Source organism: Lepidothrix coronata, unplaced genomic scaffold (genome assembly GCF_001604755.1).
Source record: "Lepidothrix coronata isolate B3197 unplaced genomic scaffold, Lepidothrix_coronata-1.0 Scaffold27, whole genome shotgun sequence".
NCBI lineage: Eukaryota > Metazoa > Chordata > Aves > Passeriformes > Pipridae > Lepidothrix > Lepidothrix coronata.
Genome location: NW_016690207.1, coordinates 2,167,319 through 2,182,700, shown reverse-complemented (window position 1 = coordinate 2,182,700; position 15,382 = coordinate 2,167,319). Strand labels below are relative to the sequence as shown.

Sequence of the window (15,382 nt, the reverse complement as noted above, 5' to 3'; positions counted from 1 at the left end):
GCAACCTGTGATGCTCCGATAACGCCGCGGAATCAGCCCTGCCCTGGGCACGGTCCTGTGCATCCCAGGTTTCCAGCAGCTGTGCCAGGGACTGGCAAAGCCCTGCTGCTGCCAGGGGCAGAGCTGCCTGCCTGGGCACAGCCTCAACTGAGAGGTGCAGGAGGGATGGAGGAGGAGAATGCTGGGATCTGGAGGGGCCCAGGCACCAATATTCCCTCCACTGCCAGAGAGAGCGAGCTGTGAGCTCTGCTCTGTGCCTCAGGTGGGTCCAAACCTGTGCTCCCTGACCTTCCCACCCTGGCTGCGTGCGTGGGACCAGGACAGGGGAGCCTAATCTATGTTTGTGTGCGTGGCTGTGAAGGGGTGCCAAAGCCAAATCCATTAAGCAAGCAAACAAACAAGAGGGCGTGAGATCAGGCAGCAGAGAGGGAAGATGAAGGTGGCCAGCCCCGAGCCCACTGGGTGCCACACACAGCGCAACGGGGCGATTTCGTGCCATCTGTTCCTGCCTTGCTTTCAAATCCTGCCCATCTTCCCCAGAACCATTAGTTTGTTAGGGGGGGGAAAAAAAACCCAAGTTTTCTTCAAAGTTTAACAGACTAAAGCCCAACCAACTGGAGGCACAGCCATGAAGTGGGAGCAGGAGGCTGTTTGAGGGTGGCACGTCCCACGCCGCAGTGGCTGGCCGGCCTGTTTTCTCCAGGGAGGGGCACTGCCCTTTCCGACTGCTGGGAATTTTCCTGCAGAGGTTTTCTTAGCAACATTCTGCTTTATTTTTAACGCGGAATAAAAGTTAGCCCCGGAACAGAATGCATGAGCGGTGTGTCATCTGGGTCCTCCCGCTTGTTTGTTTGACTTGGTGGGTGCTTTCCAAGGCAGCCCTTGGGCCCCCTTCCCTCACAGGGTGGCATTTGTGGGGCTTAAATTGGGGTATTCTGTGCCAAGTGGAAGATCCCTTTCCCTGCTCTGAAGGGAGCAGAGCCTGAGGCTCCTCTAGTGCTGCATCCTGCCCTTTGGAGGGAAAGAGTGAGCACGTTCAGGGGGTCCCCAAGTGCTGGGCACACACTCAGGGAGTGGCTTTTCCCACCTACAGACAGGGAGCTCCTGCCCACCGGCTGTGGAAGCATCCCAGTCCTGCAGCCGTGGGGCTGGAGAGCAGCTCCCGAGCATCCTGTGGATGATGGCTCAGCTCCCTTGCACTTGTTCTTCCCGGCGAAGGGAGGAGGCCTCCCCTCTCCAGCGGCAGCACAAGGGCTCCGAGCCTTATCGCTGCCCAGCATTGCCATTTTAAGTAACTAATCCTATGGGGAAAAAATTTAATCATTTCCGATGAATCATCAAGTCTTTGGCTGGGAAAGTGTTGGGGGGGTGTGCTGGTCAGGCATGAAGAGGAGGAGGAGGCGGAGGAGGAGGAGGAGGAGGTGGAGGAGCAGGGCATGGGAAGCGCCGCTGCATGGCACCAGCGGGGGAGCAGGGCTGGGGCTGGGGGCCAGCACAGGGGTGCTCGGGGATTCCTGGGAGGAATGCTGTGCCTCAGGGGAACCTGCAGCCCAGCCCTTGGGTGGCTCAGCGGGGTCAGAGATAGGCAGCCCATGCTGCCCGGGCCCTGGAGCACAGATCCTGCTGCAGGGAAAACAAGCAGAGGAGAGTAAAGGATATGCAAAGGTTCAGAGCCCCTGGGGTGAGAGTGGAAGGAGAGCTCTGAGCTGGGGACAGCCCTGAGCCTGTCCCCGGGTGGGTTGATCCCAAATCAGTGAGCTGTGGGAGTCCTGTGAATGGGCAGTGAGCACGGTAAACAGAAGGACTTCGAAGGGGAAGGAAACCCCAGATCGGTCCAACGCAGCCCCTCCGGCTCTGACTGACCCGGGGGAAACTGAGGCACAGAGCTGGGCTGTGACGAGACAGGGGCACTGTCCCCGCCTGTCCTGCGTGGTTTGACTGTGGGCAACTCGCAGCACCTGGGGGGGTTTGCTGTGCTCCTCCTCGGGCTGCCGGAGGGGCCGGGCTGCGTCCGGCTGGGTGATTACCCCTGGATAATGGGAGCCTTGTGCAGCCCTGCGAGCCCCCCCCCGCCCCCGGGCCAGCAGTGCTGCCCCGGCCCCGGCGGCGAGCGGCGTCTGCACAGCCGCCCCATTCAGCAGCAGCTGCGCGGGGGCTCGGCCGCGGCTCCCTGTGCCCTGGGGCCCTGCCTCGGGGACAGCATGGGGCTCTCTGTGGGGCTGGGGACACCGGTTTGGGGTAGGAACCCCGCAAACCTCAGTGACCCGCCTGGGACAGCGCCTGGGACACGACCCTGCTGCGCCCCTGCTGCGCCCCTGCTGCGCCCCGAGGACCCTGCCGTCACCAGGACCTGCCTCCTCAGAGCCCAGACAATGACAAAGAGTGGTTCCCCCCCATGTTTTTGTGTTTGCTCTGCGGGTTCAAAGGTGAGCCAGCAGCTGCGGCTGGGCTTTAGGGCTGAGCGGGGGCAGCAGGTCACTCCTGATCGTCGCCGCTGACACCTGCACACTGCACTCCCGGGGGCCGAGTCCCTGCCGCAGGCATTCCCCAAACCCCAAGGAAAACAGCCCGATCCCAAACACTTTGCGAGCGATTCCACCTCCAGCGCCCGGCTGTCTGCCTCGCTCAGCCCGCGCACGCCCGGGCAGGCAGGAGCCGGCAGGAGCTGCGAGCCCCTCCGGCACCGCTGGGAACGCCTGGAATACGCGGGGCTGTGCTGGGGGGGGGGACGCCGGGGAGGGGGTGTGGGACCCCCGAGCCGAGCGCTGCCCGCTGCCGTGTGGGGCCGGGGCACGGCGCTGCGGGGATGGGCACGGCGCTGCGGGGATGGGCACGGCGCTGCGGGGATGGGCGCGGCGGCGCCCGGCCGGCTGCCGCTGGGGGGTGATAAGGGGCCGCGGGCGGTAGGCAGGCACAGCGCCTTCCTCCCTCCTCCTCCTCCTCCTCCTCCTCCTCCGCCTGACGTCAGCCCCGCGGGCCCCGCTTCAGTCGCGGGCGGCCGGCGGTGGTGGCGGCGGGCATGGCTGGGGGGCGACGGGCGGCGGGGCTCGCCCTGGGCTGGGGCTGCTGCCTCCTGCTCTGCTGCGGTGAGTCGGCTGCGGGCCGGGCCGGGCGGTGCGGGGCGGTGCGGGGCGCGCACCTGCGGGAGCGCTCCGGGGCGCTGCGCGGGGCGGGGGGATGCCCTTCGCCCCTGGGGGACACCGCGGGGGGTGCGGGGCTGCGCTTTGCTCCCCGGGGGGCTGCAGCTGGCGGGGGTTCCCCCCCCCCCGGGGCCAAGCCCGAGCAGCCCCGGAGCGCTGCGCCCCTCGGGCGGTGCCTGGCGCGGCGCCGGGAATGCTCGGATCGCGGGGCCGGGGCAGAGCCCAGGTGGGATCCGCGCGTGTCCCCGCCCGCACGGCCCCGCAGTCCTCGGCAGGGTGGGGCTGGGTGCCCCGTCCCGCTCTGGGGGCCCCTCTGCAGCCCCCCAAGGTTGAGGGGTGCCCCACGTGCGTTCAGGGAGCTGGTTGTTATTGGGAGGCGTCCACCCCTTTCCTTCTAAGGAGTTTTCCCCTGAGCGCTGTGTTTCTCTTGGCTTTTTTAGCGCTTTCTTTTTTTATCCACTTTCCAGTCCATTTTCACCCTCGGGGGGTGGCTGCGCTTCCTGCCCTGCCCCTCTCCCCGCATCCCTCCCTCCCTCCCCTCTCCGGGGGCCCGGGAGCGGTCCCGGTGCGCTGGCTGCTCCCTTGCCCCGCCGTGCTGCGGAGGTGGCCCCGCCGCTGGGAACCTGCCCGGGCCGAGGTGTTGGAGCCAAAGTCAGGCTCGGAGCAGAGTCTAAAGCAGGCTGCTCCCACCCCCGGCCCGTGCCGGGATCCCCTTCCCACAGCACATGTGCCGAGCCAGGAGCCTCTCAATGGTTGGCGGCGTCGGTGTGTTTGGAAGCCCAGCCACGTGAAAAGGCTTGATGCTTCCCAGAAGCACGAGGGGCCACAGCCAAGACATTCCCAGGCCAGCCAGTGCTGCCGGAGCGGGGGGCTGAGCCCACCCTGGGGCTGCCAGAGCCACCCCAGCCCCTTCTGCACCGCGATCCGGCTGTTAGAGGGGACTCTGGCTGTTGTCACCGAGCTTTGGGGTGGGGTTGAGAGCTTGGCCTCTCCTGGTGCGCATGACGGGGTCCTGACGGGTTGTTTTGGGGTGCAAGGTGCTGGTCCCTGCGGCAGCAGAGCCCTGGCTCCATCCCCATCCCAGGGCAGGGCTGGGCTGGGGCGGAGGCTTTTGGGCGCTGCTGATGGTGCTGCTCCTTGCGGGGCCGGGGCTCTGCTCCTTGCGGGGCCGGGGTTCTTTCTCTTCACGAAGAAGAAGACAGGGTGCGGGTGATGCTGTTCTTTGTGAGCTGGGGCACCCCGGCTCGGAGATCTGTGCAGGAGGGGCAGCTCTCCCGGGGAACAGGAGGGTAGCATGTGTGCCTGTGGCTGGGAGCAGGCGGGAGGGTAGCATGTGTGCCTGTGGCTGGGAGCAGGCGGGATCTGGCCGCAGCTGGTTTCCCTGAGAGGGGGAACGCAAACCCGCGGAAACCTCAGGCATCCCACGTGCGGCTCCAGACACCCTGCGGTGCCCCTCCTCTCGCTCCGGGCCGGGGGGCTCCGCGCCGGGGGCTCTGTGCAGCAGCCGCGCTCCTCGCCGCCGCCTCCCCGCACACCTCGGCCCTGCAGGAGGCTGGCGAGGGACTCGCGCTGCTCCCCACCCCCTTTCCCGGGCTCTAAAAGCAGATCTTTGTTCTTGTGGAGCTCTGGCTGCCGGCCGGCTGTCGGCCAGCCAGATGGAAAGGCACGGGGGCTCTCCTTCCTTCCCTGCTCGCTCGCTGCAGACGTCCTCCCTCTCCAGATCTCTGGGTCTCCTCTGGAGCTGTGCCAGGCGCTCGGGGTGGACGGAGCTCAGCTCTGCAGCTGGGCTGCTCGGGGGTCTCCAGGTCCCCTCACCAGACCTGGTGTCTGCAGCTGTGCTGGGCACAGGGCAGGATGGCCAAGCCTCCAGAGCCTGCTGTGCCAGGGTGCCTGTGCCCAGCGCCTTTCCAGCTTGCCCACGCAAATAGCAGAAAGGTCTCGGAGCTGCAGAAGGAAGCCTTGTGCCCCCAGGGTTGGGGGGGGAACCTTGTGTCCTCCCAACTGGCTGCTGGGTGCTCCTTCCAGCTTGTCCCGGAGGAGGTGGGGAGCAGCGAGCCCTTGTTCCAGGCAGGGTGGGGGCTGCAGCGACCGTGTCAGCCTCCTCAAGGGCAGTGTGGATGGTTGGGAGGGATGTGTGCCTCATGCCAGCCCCAGATGCCAGCCATTCTCCAGCTCTGAGCTCATGGTTTCGGTTGCTCTGCTGCCTGGTTGAGGGCCCTCATGCCGAGCGGGTCAGGGGGAGGGCCAGCAGCTCTCCCTCTCCCAGGGGCTGGCTCTGCCCCGGGAGGGATGGAGAGGCAAAGTCTGGCCTAGCTGCCTGCAGCTCAGAGAGTCACAGCTCAGGAGAGGGTGCAGGGTGGCAGCAGGGCCACACCCCAGCCCCAGGCTTGCCCAATTCCTGCCCAGTTCTGCAGGTGCCTGCGAGCACCAGGCAGCCAAGTCGTGGCTGTACAGGGTGGGCCGGTGCCTGCAGTTCAAAGTTATCTTTTCCTATGTACACTGGGTCTAATTTCCTGTCCCCAGTGCACTCCTATCTCTGGGCATCACCTGCTGTTTTTCTAGCACCTTCTTTGCCGTGCCATGCTTTGCTCATCCCTCTTTGCTTAGTGCCAGCTGTACCGTGCCCATGGGATGGGCCAGAGCCAAAAACTGTCTGTTGGGCTGGTCCTGCGAGTCCGGGGCCTTTGCTGTGGCAGAAGGGGCTCCTGGCTGTGTTTTGGCACTGTGCCACCACGTACCCACTCTGAACAAAGAGCAGTTTGTGGACACGGGCGCTGCCCTTTGAAGTTGCCTCGATGGCTGTTACCGAGCTGTGCTATCACGGGAGATGTTGACACAGCTGCTTCCTCCAGGCCTCTTGTCCCCAGCTCCGGTACCTGGGCTGGCTCTGTTGCTGGGGGACCTTCTGCAGGGCCCTGTGCCAGCCCGGGGCGTGCAGACCCCCCTTGCTTTGTCACCCGCGGGGTTGGTGGCGGTGACACTCCCAGCCTTGTTGTGATGCCGCCCTTGCCTCGGCTCTGCCCGACTGGGGCTGAGCTGCTCCCAATCCCTTGGGAAGCTGCTCCGTCCCTGTCCTGGATCAATAGCCATTACCTTGCCCATCCGTTCTGGAGCATGGCCAGGAGCTCCATTACTGCTGCGGGCGGCTGGGCTGGCAGGGAAGGTGGGGTGCAGGGGTGGGCCAGCCCTGCTCGCTGGGTGTGGGTCCCCAGTGCCACCCATGCTGTGGGTGAGCAGAGCTGGGTCTGCTGCGTGGGCAGAGAGGGGCTTGCCTTGGGAATGCTGCAGGGATGGGTGCTCCAACCACTGGGTTCTGGATTCCTGTTGTGGAGGGACCTGGCAGTCCTGGCTGTGCCACGGCCGTGGTGTTCTGGGACATGCTGCCCCCCTGATGGACCCTTGGAGGGGGAAAGGGAGCAGCAGGGAGCCACAGCTGGCTGGGACACCCCTCCTGAGCTGCTGCCCTGTGTGCCCATCCTGCTGTGGAGGAACACAGCACCTCATTCATGCCTCAGCTCACAGGACTGCTGTGGGGGCTGCACAGGCTGATGTCAGGGCTCTGGTCCTGGGATGTGGGAGGGTGCAGTCCTTGTGCCACCAGCTTCAATCTCCAGCCCCTTGCCCACCTCTACTAACCTCCTGACAGCTCCCTGCCTGGCCCCTGGGGACAGGAAGACCCTGAGCAGGGTGCAGCTGCTCCCTACCTTTGTGGTGTGTGGGGGCTTGGGGGTCAGAGGTCCTGCTGGCCGTTTCAGAAAGGCTGGGGTGCCGTGGGCAGGGCAGGTCTGGGGGGGCTGCAACAGCAGTGGGGTGGGTGGATGTCTCCAGGTGTCCTGGGGGCACTGGTGGTGTGAGCACGACATGCCTTGTCCCCTCTTTGGGAACAGGATTGGTACCCGAGCCCACGGGCTCTCTGTGGATGCTGAAGGCAGTGTGGCTGGCACTCCTGCTGGGCTGGGTAATGGCTTGGGGCACATCTGATTAGATCATTAGATTCTATGATTAAGCCTAATAGAGCTTTTAAGTTTGTAGCTGGGGCTGCTGTGGTGATGTGCTGATGGCTCCAGCTCTGGCAATGGTCTGCCCAGGGCTCGCTTTGCCTCTTGGGAGGGATATTTTCTGCTGAGAGATCCCCAGTCTAGGGGACACTGGCACAGGACACAGCTCTGCCCCACACCCTTTGGGGGATGGAAATGGGGACAGGCACAAGGGCTTCCTGCCCCTACCAGCAGGTTCTGTCCCACAGCTGCAGCCAGCAAACTGGAGGTCTCCACGCCAGCCGTGGTTGAAGTGGAGATCGGGGACACGGCCAGGATCGAGTGCAACTTCTACATCCCTGGGAATGGTTCCTACAGCTACATCGACTGGTTCTACGTGAGTGCTGGCCTGGCAGAGGAGAGCTGGGCAGTGGGCTGGGGGCACAGCCACCCCAGGGCTTTCCCCCGGGCTCCCCAGCCCAGCCTCTGCCCCTCGCCGTGCAGGTGGACCGCAAGGAGACAGCGACACCTCAGACCAACAGCCGGGTGAGGCTGTGCCACGTCACCCACAGCGAGGTCCTGAAGGACAGCACGGAGTACAAGGAGAGGCTGTCGGTGGGGGAGGACAAGGCCCTGTCCATCAGCAAGGTGACAGTGCAGGATGACAGGACCTTCGTGTGCCAGGTCGGAGCGGGGAGCTCCGGCGTGGGCGAGAGCCACACTGAGCTCCACGTCTACAGTGAGTGACGGGGCAGGAGGGCAGCACAGCTGCTCTGTGGGGCTGGGGGGGTCCCACCCCATCCCTCCTAACACCTGCGGGGTGGCTTCTCTTTCCAGAGGTCCCCGAGACCCCTGTGATTGAGCCCAACACAGGAGGCATCTCTGTGCATAACAGTGACAACTCACAGGTGAGGAGTGGCCCTGCCCAGGGCAGGGGGAGGTTCCCCGCTCCCCTCTCCCCGGGGGAGCACCCCCGTGCTCAAGGCTGGCTGTGCCCCCGCAGATCGCCAAGTGTGAGAGCAAGAACAGCTTCCCGCCCGCCAACATCACGTGGCACAAGAACGGGGAGCAGCTTGACCTGCAGGAGAACCGTGAGTTGGGTGGGGATGGGGAACCACCTCGGCAGAGGGGCCGGGGTGCTCGTGCTGCCCGGGGCCTCGTCAGCTGGGGGCTGGCAGCCCAAAGGAGGGGGTGGCCCCTGTTTGCCGTGGCTGGGGACAGCGGCTGTGTCCCCTGTGACCCCTGCAGAGATGAGGTACTCGCGCACCCGCGAGTCCAGCGGGCTGCACTCGGTGAGCAGCATCCTGTTCGACACCGTCACCCGCGAGGACCGCGACTCCCACTACCACTGCACCGTGCACTACTGGCTGCGGGGGCAGAGGCACGCCCTGGAGTCCCAGAAGGTCCAGATCACCGTCTTCTGTGAGTGAGGGGCCAGGGGGGTGGTCCTGCTGCCTGGTCAGTGGGGTTTGGCACTGACCCTGCCCCTGCCCTGCCCCCAGACCCCGCGGAGCACCTGAAGCTGCAGGTCGTGCCGTCCTCGGCGCTGGTGAAGGAAGGGGACAATGTGAAGCTGGTGTGTGAGTCTGATGGGAACCCACCTCCTGTCTTCAGCTTCTACAAGAGAGGGGTGAGGCCAGAGGGGGCACCTGGGCACCTCTGCCTAGGCAAACACCTCGTGTCCTGGTTGCTCCTTTGGGAGCACCCTGGGGAGTGGGATGCAGTGGCTGTGGAGGGTGCTGAGGGCTCTGCTTTCTCCCCGTTGCCTGCAGCTGGATGACAAGTGGAAGGAACTGTCGTCGTTGGCAGAGACCGACAGCGGGGTCCTGACCCTGCACGGCGTGAACAAGAGCAGCAGTGGCCTCTACAGATGCGAGAGCCTGGACCTGGATGACATGACACAGCTAGAGAAGGAGGTGGAGCTTGTTGTGAACTGTAAGACAGCGGGCTGGGACCCTGTGGAGCTCGTGGTTGGTGCCTCGTGCCTCCTGCTCACCCTGCCCTGCTCTCCATCCCTCTCCTAGACATCGAGGACGTCCATGTGGAGATGGAGCCGTCCTCCCCCCTTCGGGAAGGGGGCAGTGTGACCCTGAGCTGCGATGCCCACAGCCCTGTGGCCCTGGACTACCAGTGGACGGATGAGAAGGTGAGCAGGGTTCTGTTGTGCTCAGGCTCAGCCTGGGCTTTGCAGCAAACTGGGCAGAGCCAGGAGCTTGCTGCAGAGTCAGGAGCTTGCTGCAGAGTCAGGAGCTTGCTCCATCTCTCCTGAGGGGCCAGGGGAAGGATTCCCACTTGCGTGGACCTGCACTGTCCCTCTCTACCTCGTTGCCTCCTGGCCAGCACTGCAGGGAGGTGCTGTGCTTGCAGGCTGAGCGTGGCAGGGAGGCCTGAGCCCCTGTGTGAGCTGAGCACAGAAGTGCCTGGTGCCCGGGGCTGATGGCTGGGGGCCTCCCTTCCCAACAGGGCAGGAAGATGGGGGTTGGGAACCAGCTCTTCCTGAGCAACCTCACCTTCGAGACTCCCAACAACTTGAGCTGCAAGGTGGTGGCCCCGAGTGTGCCAGGGCTGGAGCAGAGCAAGCAGGTGTCCCTGGCTGTCGAGGGTAAGAGCTGGAGTGGGGGTGTTGTTTAAAATCAGAAACAATTCTCTGGACAGTTTTGAGCACAGAAAGGTGGAAAACAGCTTTTTAATTGTGGCAAGACTTTGTGGCACAAAATGTGTTGCACACCCCAACAGCACAGGCCTTTATAATTTTTATAACACCATTTCATTATAACATTTGGACAGTACCTCGTTGGTTACACCCAGCCCCAAAACTGCCTGTGCCCTTGTCCCACCCTCACCACACCTCCCGAATTCGAGTCAGTGGTCACAAAACAACCACCCCTTCATCCCCATCCTCCTCCTCCTCCTTGTCATCTCTGTCCTTCTTGGAACGGCTTCAAGGCTTCTTCAAGTTTTGACTTGGTTATATCAAGTGGAGTGACCCTGCTGTCTCTTACTCTGAGTACCTTTTTTAACAGATAAGATGTTTTTCACCTTGCGAAAATCTTTGCCTGTTGGAATTCTCGCCCAGAAACATTAAGCAGCATTTTAGGAGTCTAATACAAAGGTGCTTAGTGGGCTAGAAGTGCTGTGCTTAGAGAGCTGTGCTAAAATTTTACATAATACAGAGTTTGAGGCGGCAGGTGGAGGTGCAGGCTGACAGAGGGAGCCCCTGTTTCCCCAGGGAAGCCGCGGATCGTGGCCATCAGCTCCCCGCTGTACGTGCGGCAGGACGAGGTGGTGAACCTGACCTGCAAGGCCATCGCCTTCCCCCGGCCCTCCGTCCACTGGAGCGTCAACGGCACGGTGAGAGCTGGGGAGGGGGTCCAGGCTCTTAAAAGAAAATTCCTAAGACTCAGCCAGTGGGTTTTAGCAGGCAGAATTCCTGTTATTATTACGACGTGGGATGCATGAGGATCTGATTTCTTCCAAAGCGTGCGTGCAGAGTTGCCAAAGCCTCTTGATTTTATTTAGTCACCTAATTAATAATTCAAAGCATTACCTCATAGTGTCACACCCACCTCCAAAACCGTCCCTCCCTTAGTACCACCCTCGACACGCCTCCCAAATTCGAGTTGGAGGTCCCAAAGACCCCTTGTCTTCATGTTCCTCACTTATTCCGTGGTCTTTGGCACAGCATCACACCTTCTGGAATGGTTTCAAGGCTTCTGAATAGCTTTGCCTGGTTGTATCAGGGGTTATGTTCTCTGTTATGTCTCTCTCTCAGTACATTTTTGCAAATAAGGAACTCTCCACCTTGCTGAAATCTCTTTGTCCGTTGAAATTCTTGACAGGAATGTTAAACAGCGTTTTTAGAGACCTCGTGCAAAGGTACTCAGCAAGCTGAAGGTGCTCGTGAGCTGTGCTACAGCCTGATATAATACAGCTTTTAAGGCATCAGGTCCCTGTGAGGGGCTCAGGTGCTGAACCCTCCCCTGCCTCCCCTCGCCAGGCTCACGAGTACGTCGACAACCAGCACATCGCCAGCAACCTGACGGTGCGTGTGAGCCGCGACCTGCTGAAGGCTGGGGCCATGTGCCGCTTCTCCAACAAGATGGGGGTCAGCGAGAAGCACATCCAGCTGCTGGGTGAGTGTCTGGCACTGCTCTGTGCCCCCCAGGAACCCCCCAGCAGCGTCAGTGCCCCTCGCCCGGGGCTGTGCCGCGCTGCCGTGGCGGGGCTGAGCTGAGCTCGCTCTCTCTCCCTCCCCTCCTGCTCTTCCAGTGGAGTCCGTCAGGAAAGGTCAGTCTGCTGATGGTGTCCATCAGCCCAGGCTCTGGCAGGAGTCACATTATCTAGCCTGGGGAGGGAGCTTGGCTGCTGGCTCTGCGCTGCATCTCCCGCTGCTCCTGTCCCTGCCGAGCCGGGAGGGAAGCAGAGGCTCTGTTCCCAGCAGTGGGAAAGCTGCCTGCTTGCCCTCACCCACCTCACCCTGCAGCCCTGATCTTACTGGGCAAGGAAGCAAAGGGATGGCCTGGTGCCTTGCAGGAATCCCTGCTATCCACCCTCCTGTGGCACATTGGGGCATGGCATCCCAGAGCAGACTGTGTTCATACAGAGCGTTTCTGTACCGAGCTCTGCATCCTGCAGGGAGCTGGGCAAGCACTGGGAACTGGGGGAGGGATCCTTTCCTTGCCCACAAAGAGAGGACCGTGGTGGGACAGGCGTTGACTTCTCCCTCTCTCCTGTCGCGTTCAGATCAAAAGACAGCAGCAGAGAGCCAGGGGGTGATCATCGTGGCCATCATCGTGGCCATCCTGGTGGTGGCCGTGCTGGGCGCCGTCATCTACTTCCTGCACAAGAAAGGCAAGATCCCGTGTGGCCGAGCTGGCAAGCAGGACATGTAAGCACTGCCACCCGCCCCCCCAGGGAGCCCACGGGGCCAGAGGTGCTTCCTGCCATCGCTCATTGTGCTTCCCATCTCATTGCACCAGCTGCTCCCTGCACAGGGGGGGAACAGCCTTGGGGTCGGGGCGTCGCACCGGGGGCTTGGCAGCTTTTCCAGCTTCCCACAGGGCACTGCTCACCCCCCCGTCCGTGCAGGGAGGCCGTGAGAGGACAGCAGAGTGGTAGAGCAGCCAAGGGTCCCCTCCCTGGGGAGGGGCTGGGCGGCCCAAAGCTTCCTGAGAGCCGGAGGCTCCACTCCAGAGCATCCCCTGAGGCGGAGCCCCAGGGCTTGGCCACGTTGCCCCTCTTCGGGTACCACAAACCATGTCTCAAAAAATTGTCACCTCCCTCCCCTAGCACAAGGCCAGAGGCACGTAAAGACAAGATTGTAGTTGAAGTTAAGTCAGATAAACTTCCCGAAGAGGCGGGGCTCCTGCAGGGCGCCAACGGCGAGAAGAGACCCGCCGCTGACCAGGTAGGATGGGGCGTCGGGCACTGCCCTCTTCCCGGGGCTGGGAGCAGAGCTGAGGAGGGATGAGGGTGACCCAGGTAATGCTTCGCTCCCCTCCCAGCACTGCCCACCCTGCATGGGCCTCCATCATCCATCACCAGCGCTCAGAGGGGCCGTGGGAGGGAGGGGAGGGGAGAAAACCGGGATCTCAGTTCCGAGGACACGTGGGCAGCTCTGCTCTGTGCCAGCCCCTGGCACCTCCTGGGAGCACTCTGGAAGCTGCTCTGCTTGGCTCTGCCTCCTTCCGTGTTCCCTGGAGCAGCAGCCAGGCTCTCCAGGGGGCCTTAGGGAGAAGGAACTACACAAACCTCTCTGGCCAGGAGTCAGGGCAGAGGCTGCAGGAGTGGGTCCTGCTCAGCACCTCTGAGAGGACTCTCTGGGCCCACGTGCTTTCCTCTCACCTGGGGTCAATTGAGCAACTGTTCCCAGTGCCAGTGCTGTGCCAAGGCAGGGCTTGCCACGCTCTGGAGCCACAGGATGCAGCACCTGAGCCCTCTTTGTCTTGGGCCAAGAGTTAACCCCTGGTTGTGCCTGCACAGCTCATCCCTCCCCTGCCCTTGGGGTGGGTGCCTGGCCACGCTGGGGTGGCCCAGGCTGGCAGCTGCCCCCCATCACCTCGGGTGTGTCACTAACACACCTGCAGCAGAGCATTTGAGCTTGTGTTCATCCCTAATTGCTTGTTTTTATCCCCCCTCTCTCCCTCTTTTTTTGTCTGACTGAAGAGCGAAAAATACATCGATCTGAGGAACTAGAGAGGAGACCTACTAAGTGCTTTCTTCCTTCAAACCTTTCCTGCTCTTGGATTGCCTTCTCCCACCCCTGCTCCAGCACCTGGGGGGGCACAGCCAGAGGCCACTCGTGTGTCCCAGTGCTGAGCCCCAGCATGCAGGGGACACCTCCCTGACTCACCTGTCCGTTGCCTCAACCGTGGGCTTGCAGGTGTTGCCTTAGCAAAGCTGGACTTGCTTTACTACTCCAGAGAAGCCACAGCAATATTAGGAAGAAATCTCCCATTAAGCTACTTGGTGGAAGGATTTGAGGCTTTTTTTTCCCCCCCAGGTAATCTGTTCTGTACACGTGTGGGAAGGGTTTGATGCGTTGGTTTGGTTTTTTTTTTCCACCCCGAACTTGCTCGGAGAGGCTGTTGGAAGGTGATTTTTGGGATGTGCCAGGCACCTGAGCTGTAGTGGTGTGCAGGTCAGAGGAGGAGCAGTGGGCGTGGGGTGTGTCAGGGCGGCGTTTTGGGGAGGTTTTAGTGCTTTGCTTTGCCTTTGAACTGTTCTGGTCTGGGTGAAGCCCGGGCGGTGCCGTGCAGGGAGGGAGCTCCCCGACAGGGAGCTGTGATCCCACGGGAGGAGAGGAGCTGGCAGAGCAAGGATGGGGTGCCCATCTCCAGCCATGTGCCAGACCCAGGTTGTCTGCTTCGTACATGAGGGGCAGGGCTTCCCTCTCCCCTCACAATTGGGTTTTTTAAGGGGGACTGCCCAGCAACGGCAGAAACCCCTCAAACTTAGAACTAACACTAGACCAGGGCCAGTCAGTGATGTCTCAGGGTTTTTTATTTTTCTTGCCAGCCCCAGGTAAAACTGGTTTATTCCTGTGCTTTGGTGGCACCTCTGGCCCCGCAGCCAGGCTGGTGGGGAGGGGACACGGGCCAGAAGGTGCCTTTAGCTCCTGCCACGGGCTGTGCCAGCCTCCCACCCGCAGCTGGGGCTCTCTCCTGCCTCCTCCCAGAGGGCTCGGCCCCTCCTGCCTCTAAATCCCCGCCCTCCGAGCTCTGCTGCCCGCAAGCCTTGGCCCCTTCGTGCCAGGAGCACCGTCCCTGTGCCACCGCCCTGCCAGCGGGGACCCCTCCCCGCCTGCTACACGTGGTGTCCCAGCAAAAGCTTTGGTTTATATATATATATATATATATATTTTTGTTGGACTTGTGTGTACATTTTCCATAAGTTTTGTCTGATACTTGCAAGGTTTTTTTTTGTTTGTTTGTTTTTGGTTTTTTTTTATATATATATATGTGAAAATAAAGTACAAATTCAAGGCTGAGTTCGGAGTTTGTTCCCCCCCGGGGGGGTGGGAAGGGCAGAGGGTCTCCCCCATCCTTCCTTCATCCCATCAAGGTTCTAACACGACATATTTATACCCCTGCAGCTGCTGGTCAATGTAATACACCAGGAACCATTTATTAGTGTAATACACTAATAAATCTACTAATTATTCTAATAGATAATCATAGCTTTAGATGGTAATATGTGATTATGCTACAAGTGCTGGTGGATACTAAAAGAGAATATTGTCAATAAAATGCAATAGATCCCAACTGTAGAACCTATTGACAGTTGTATTAATAGCTAATATATATAATAATAGTTGTATTTATAGCTAATATACTAATAGGTGTATTAATAGCTAATATAGATCCTAATAACTGATCACAGATAAACCAATAACTAGATTGATTTGTTCTGATAGATTTGATTTATTCTGATAGAATTGATTTCTTCTGATAGAATCTAGACATTACAGTAGATAATTGTATTAATTAGCCACCACAGATACTAATAAATATTAATGGTTTTTCCCTTAAAGAATTTAATAGATACTGTTATTCATATCTTAACTACTTTAGTTCCCAGTATCTTATTGATAATATATCTTATTTTAATATATCTTGTTGATAATATATCTTATTGTTAATATATCTTATTGTTAATATATCTTATTTTTAATATATCTTATTGCTAATATATCTTATTGATAATATACCTTATTGTAATATGTCTTATTGATACATTCTGATGGATTTTAATGGATGATTTTTA

The 15,382-nt window shown here is 60.3% G+C and overlaps 1 protein-coding gene across 4 annotated transcripts; it reads left to right on the top strand.

Annotated features, from left to right (window-relative positions):
• The first annotated feature begins 3,019 nt into the window (after positions 1-3,019).
• Positions 3,020-14,606, top strand: MCAM (melanoma cell adhesion molecule). 4 transcript variants are annotated; one of them, XM_017809535.1, is made up of 16 exons: positions 3,020-3,086; positions 7,387-7,514; positions 7,622-7,856; positions 7,955-8,025; positions 8,121-8,208; positions 8,366-8,539; positions 8,620-8,747; positions 8,890-9,052; positions 9,142-9,263; positions 9,581-9,719; positions 10,347-10,468; positions 11,115-11,250; positions 11,387-11,404; positions 11,861-12,005; positions 12,407-12,524; positions 13,283-14,606. In XM_017809535.1, exons 1-16 carry the CDS (start codon positions 3,020-3,022, stop codon positions 13,310-13,312), a joined length of 1,884 nt encoding a protein of 627 aa, XP_017665024.1. In that variant the 3' UTR covers positions 13,313-14,606. The 4 variants fall into 4 exon arrangements, with proteins under 4 accessions (XP_017665024.1, XP_017665025.1, XP_017665026.1 ...); XM_017809536.1 differs by lacking the exon at positions 11,387-11,404; XM_017809537.1 differs by lacking the exon at positions 12,407-12,524.
• Positions 14,607-15,382: the final 776 nt, after the last annotated feature.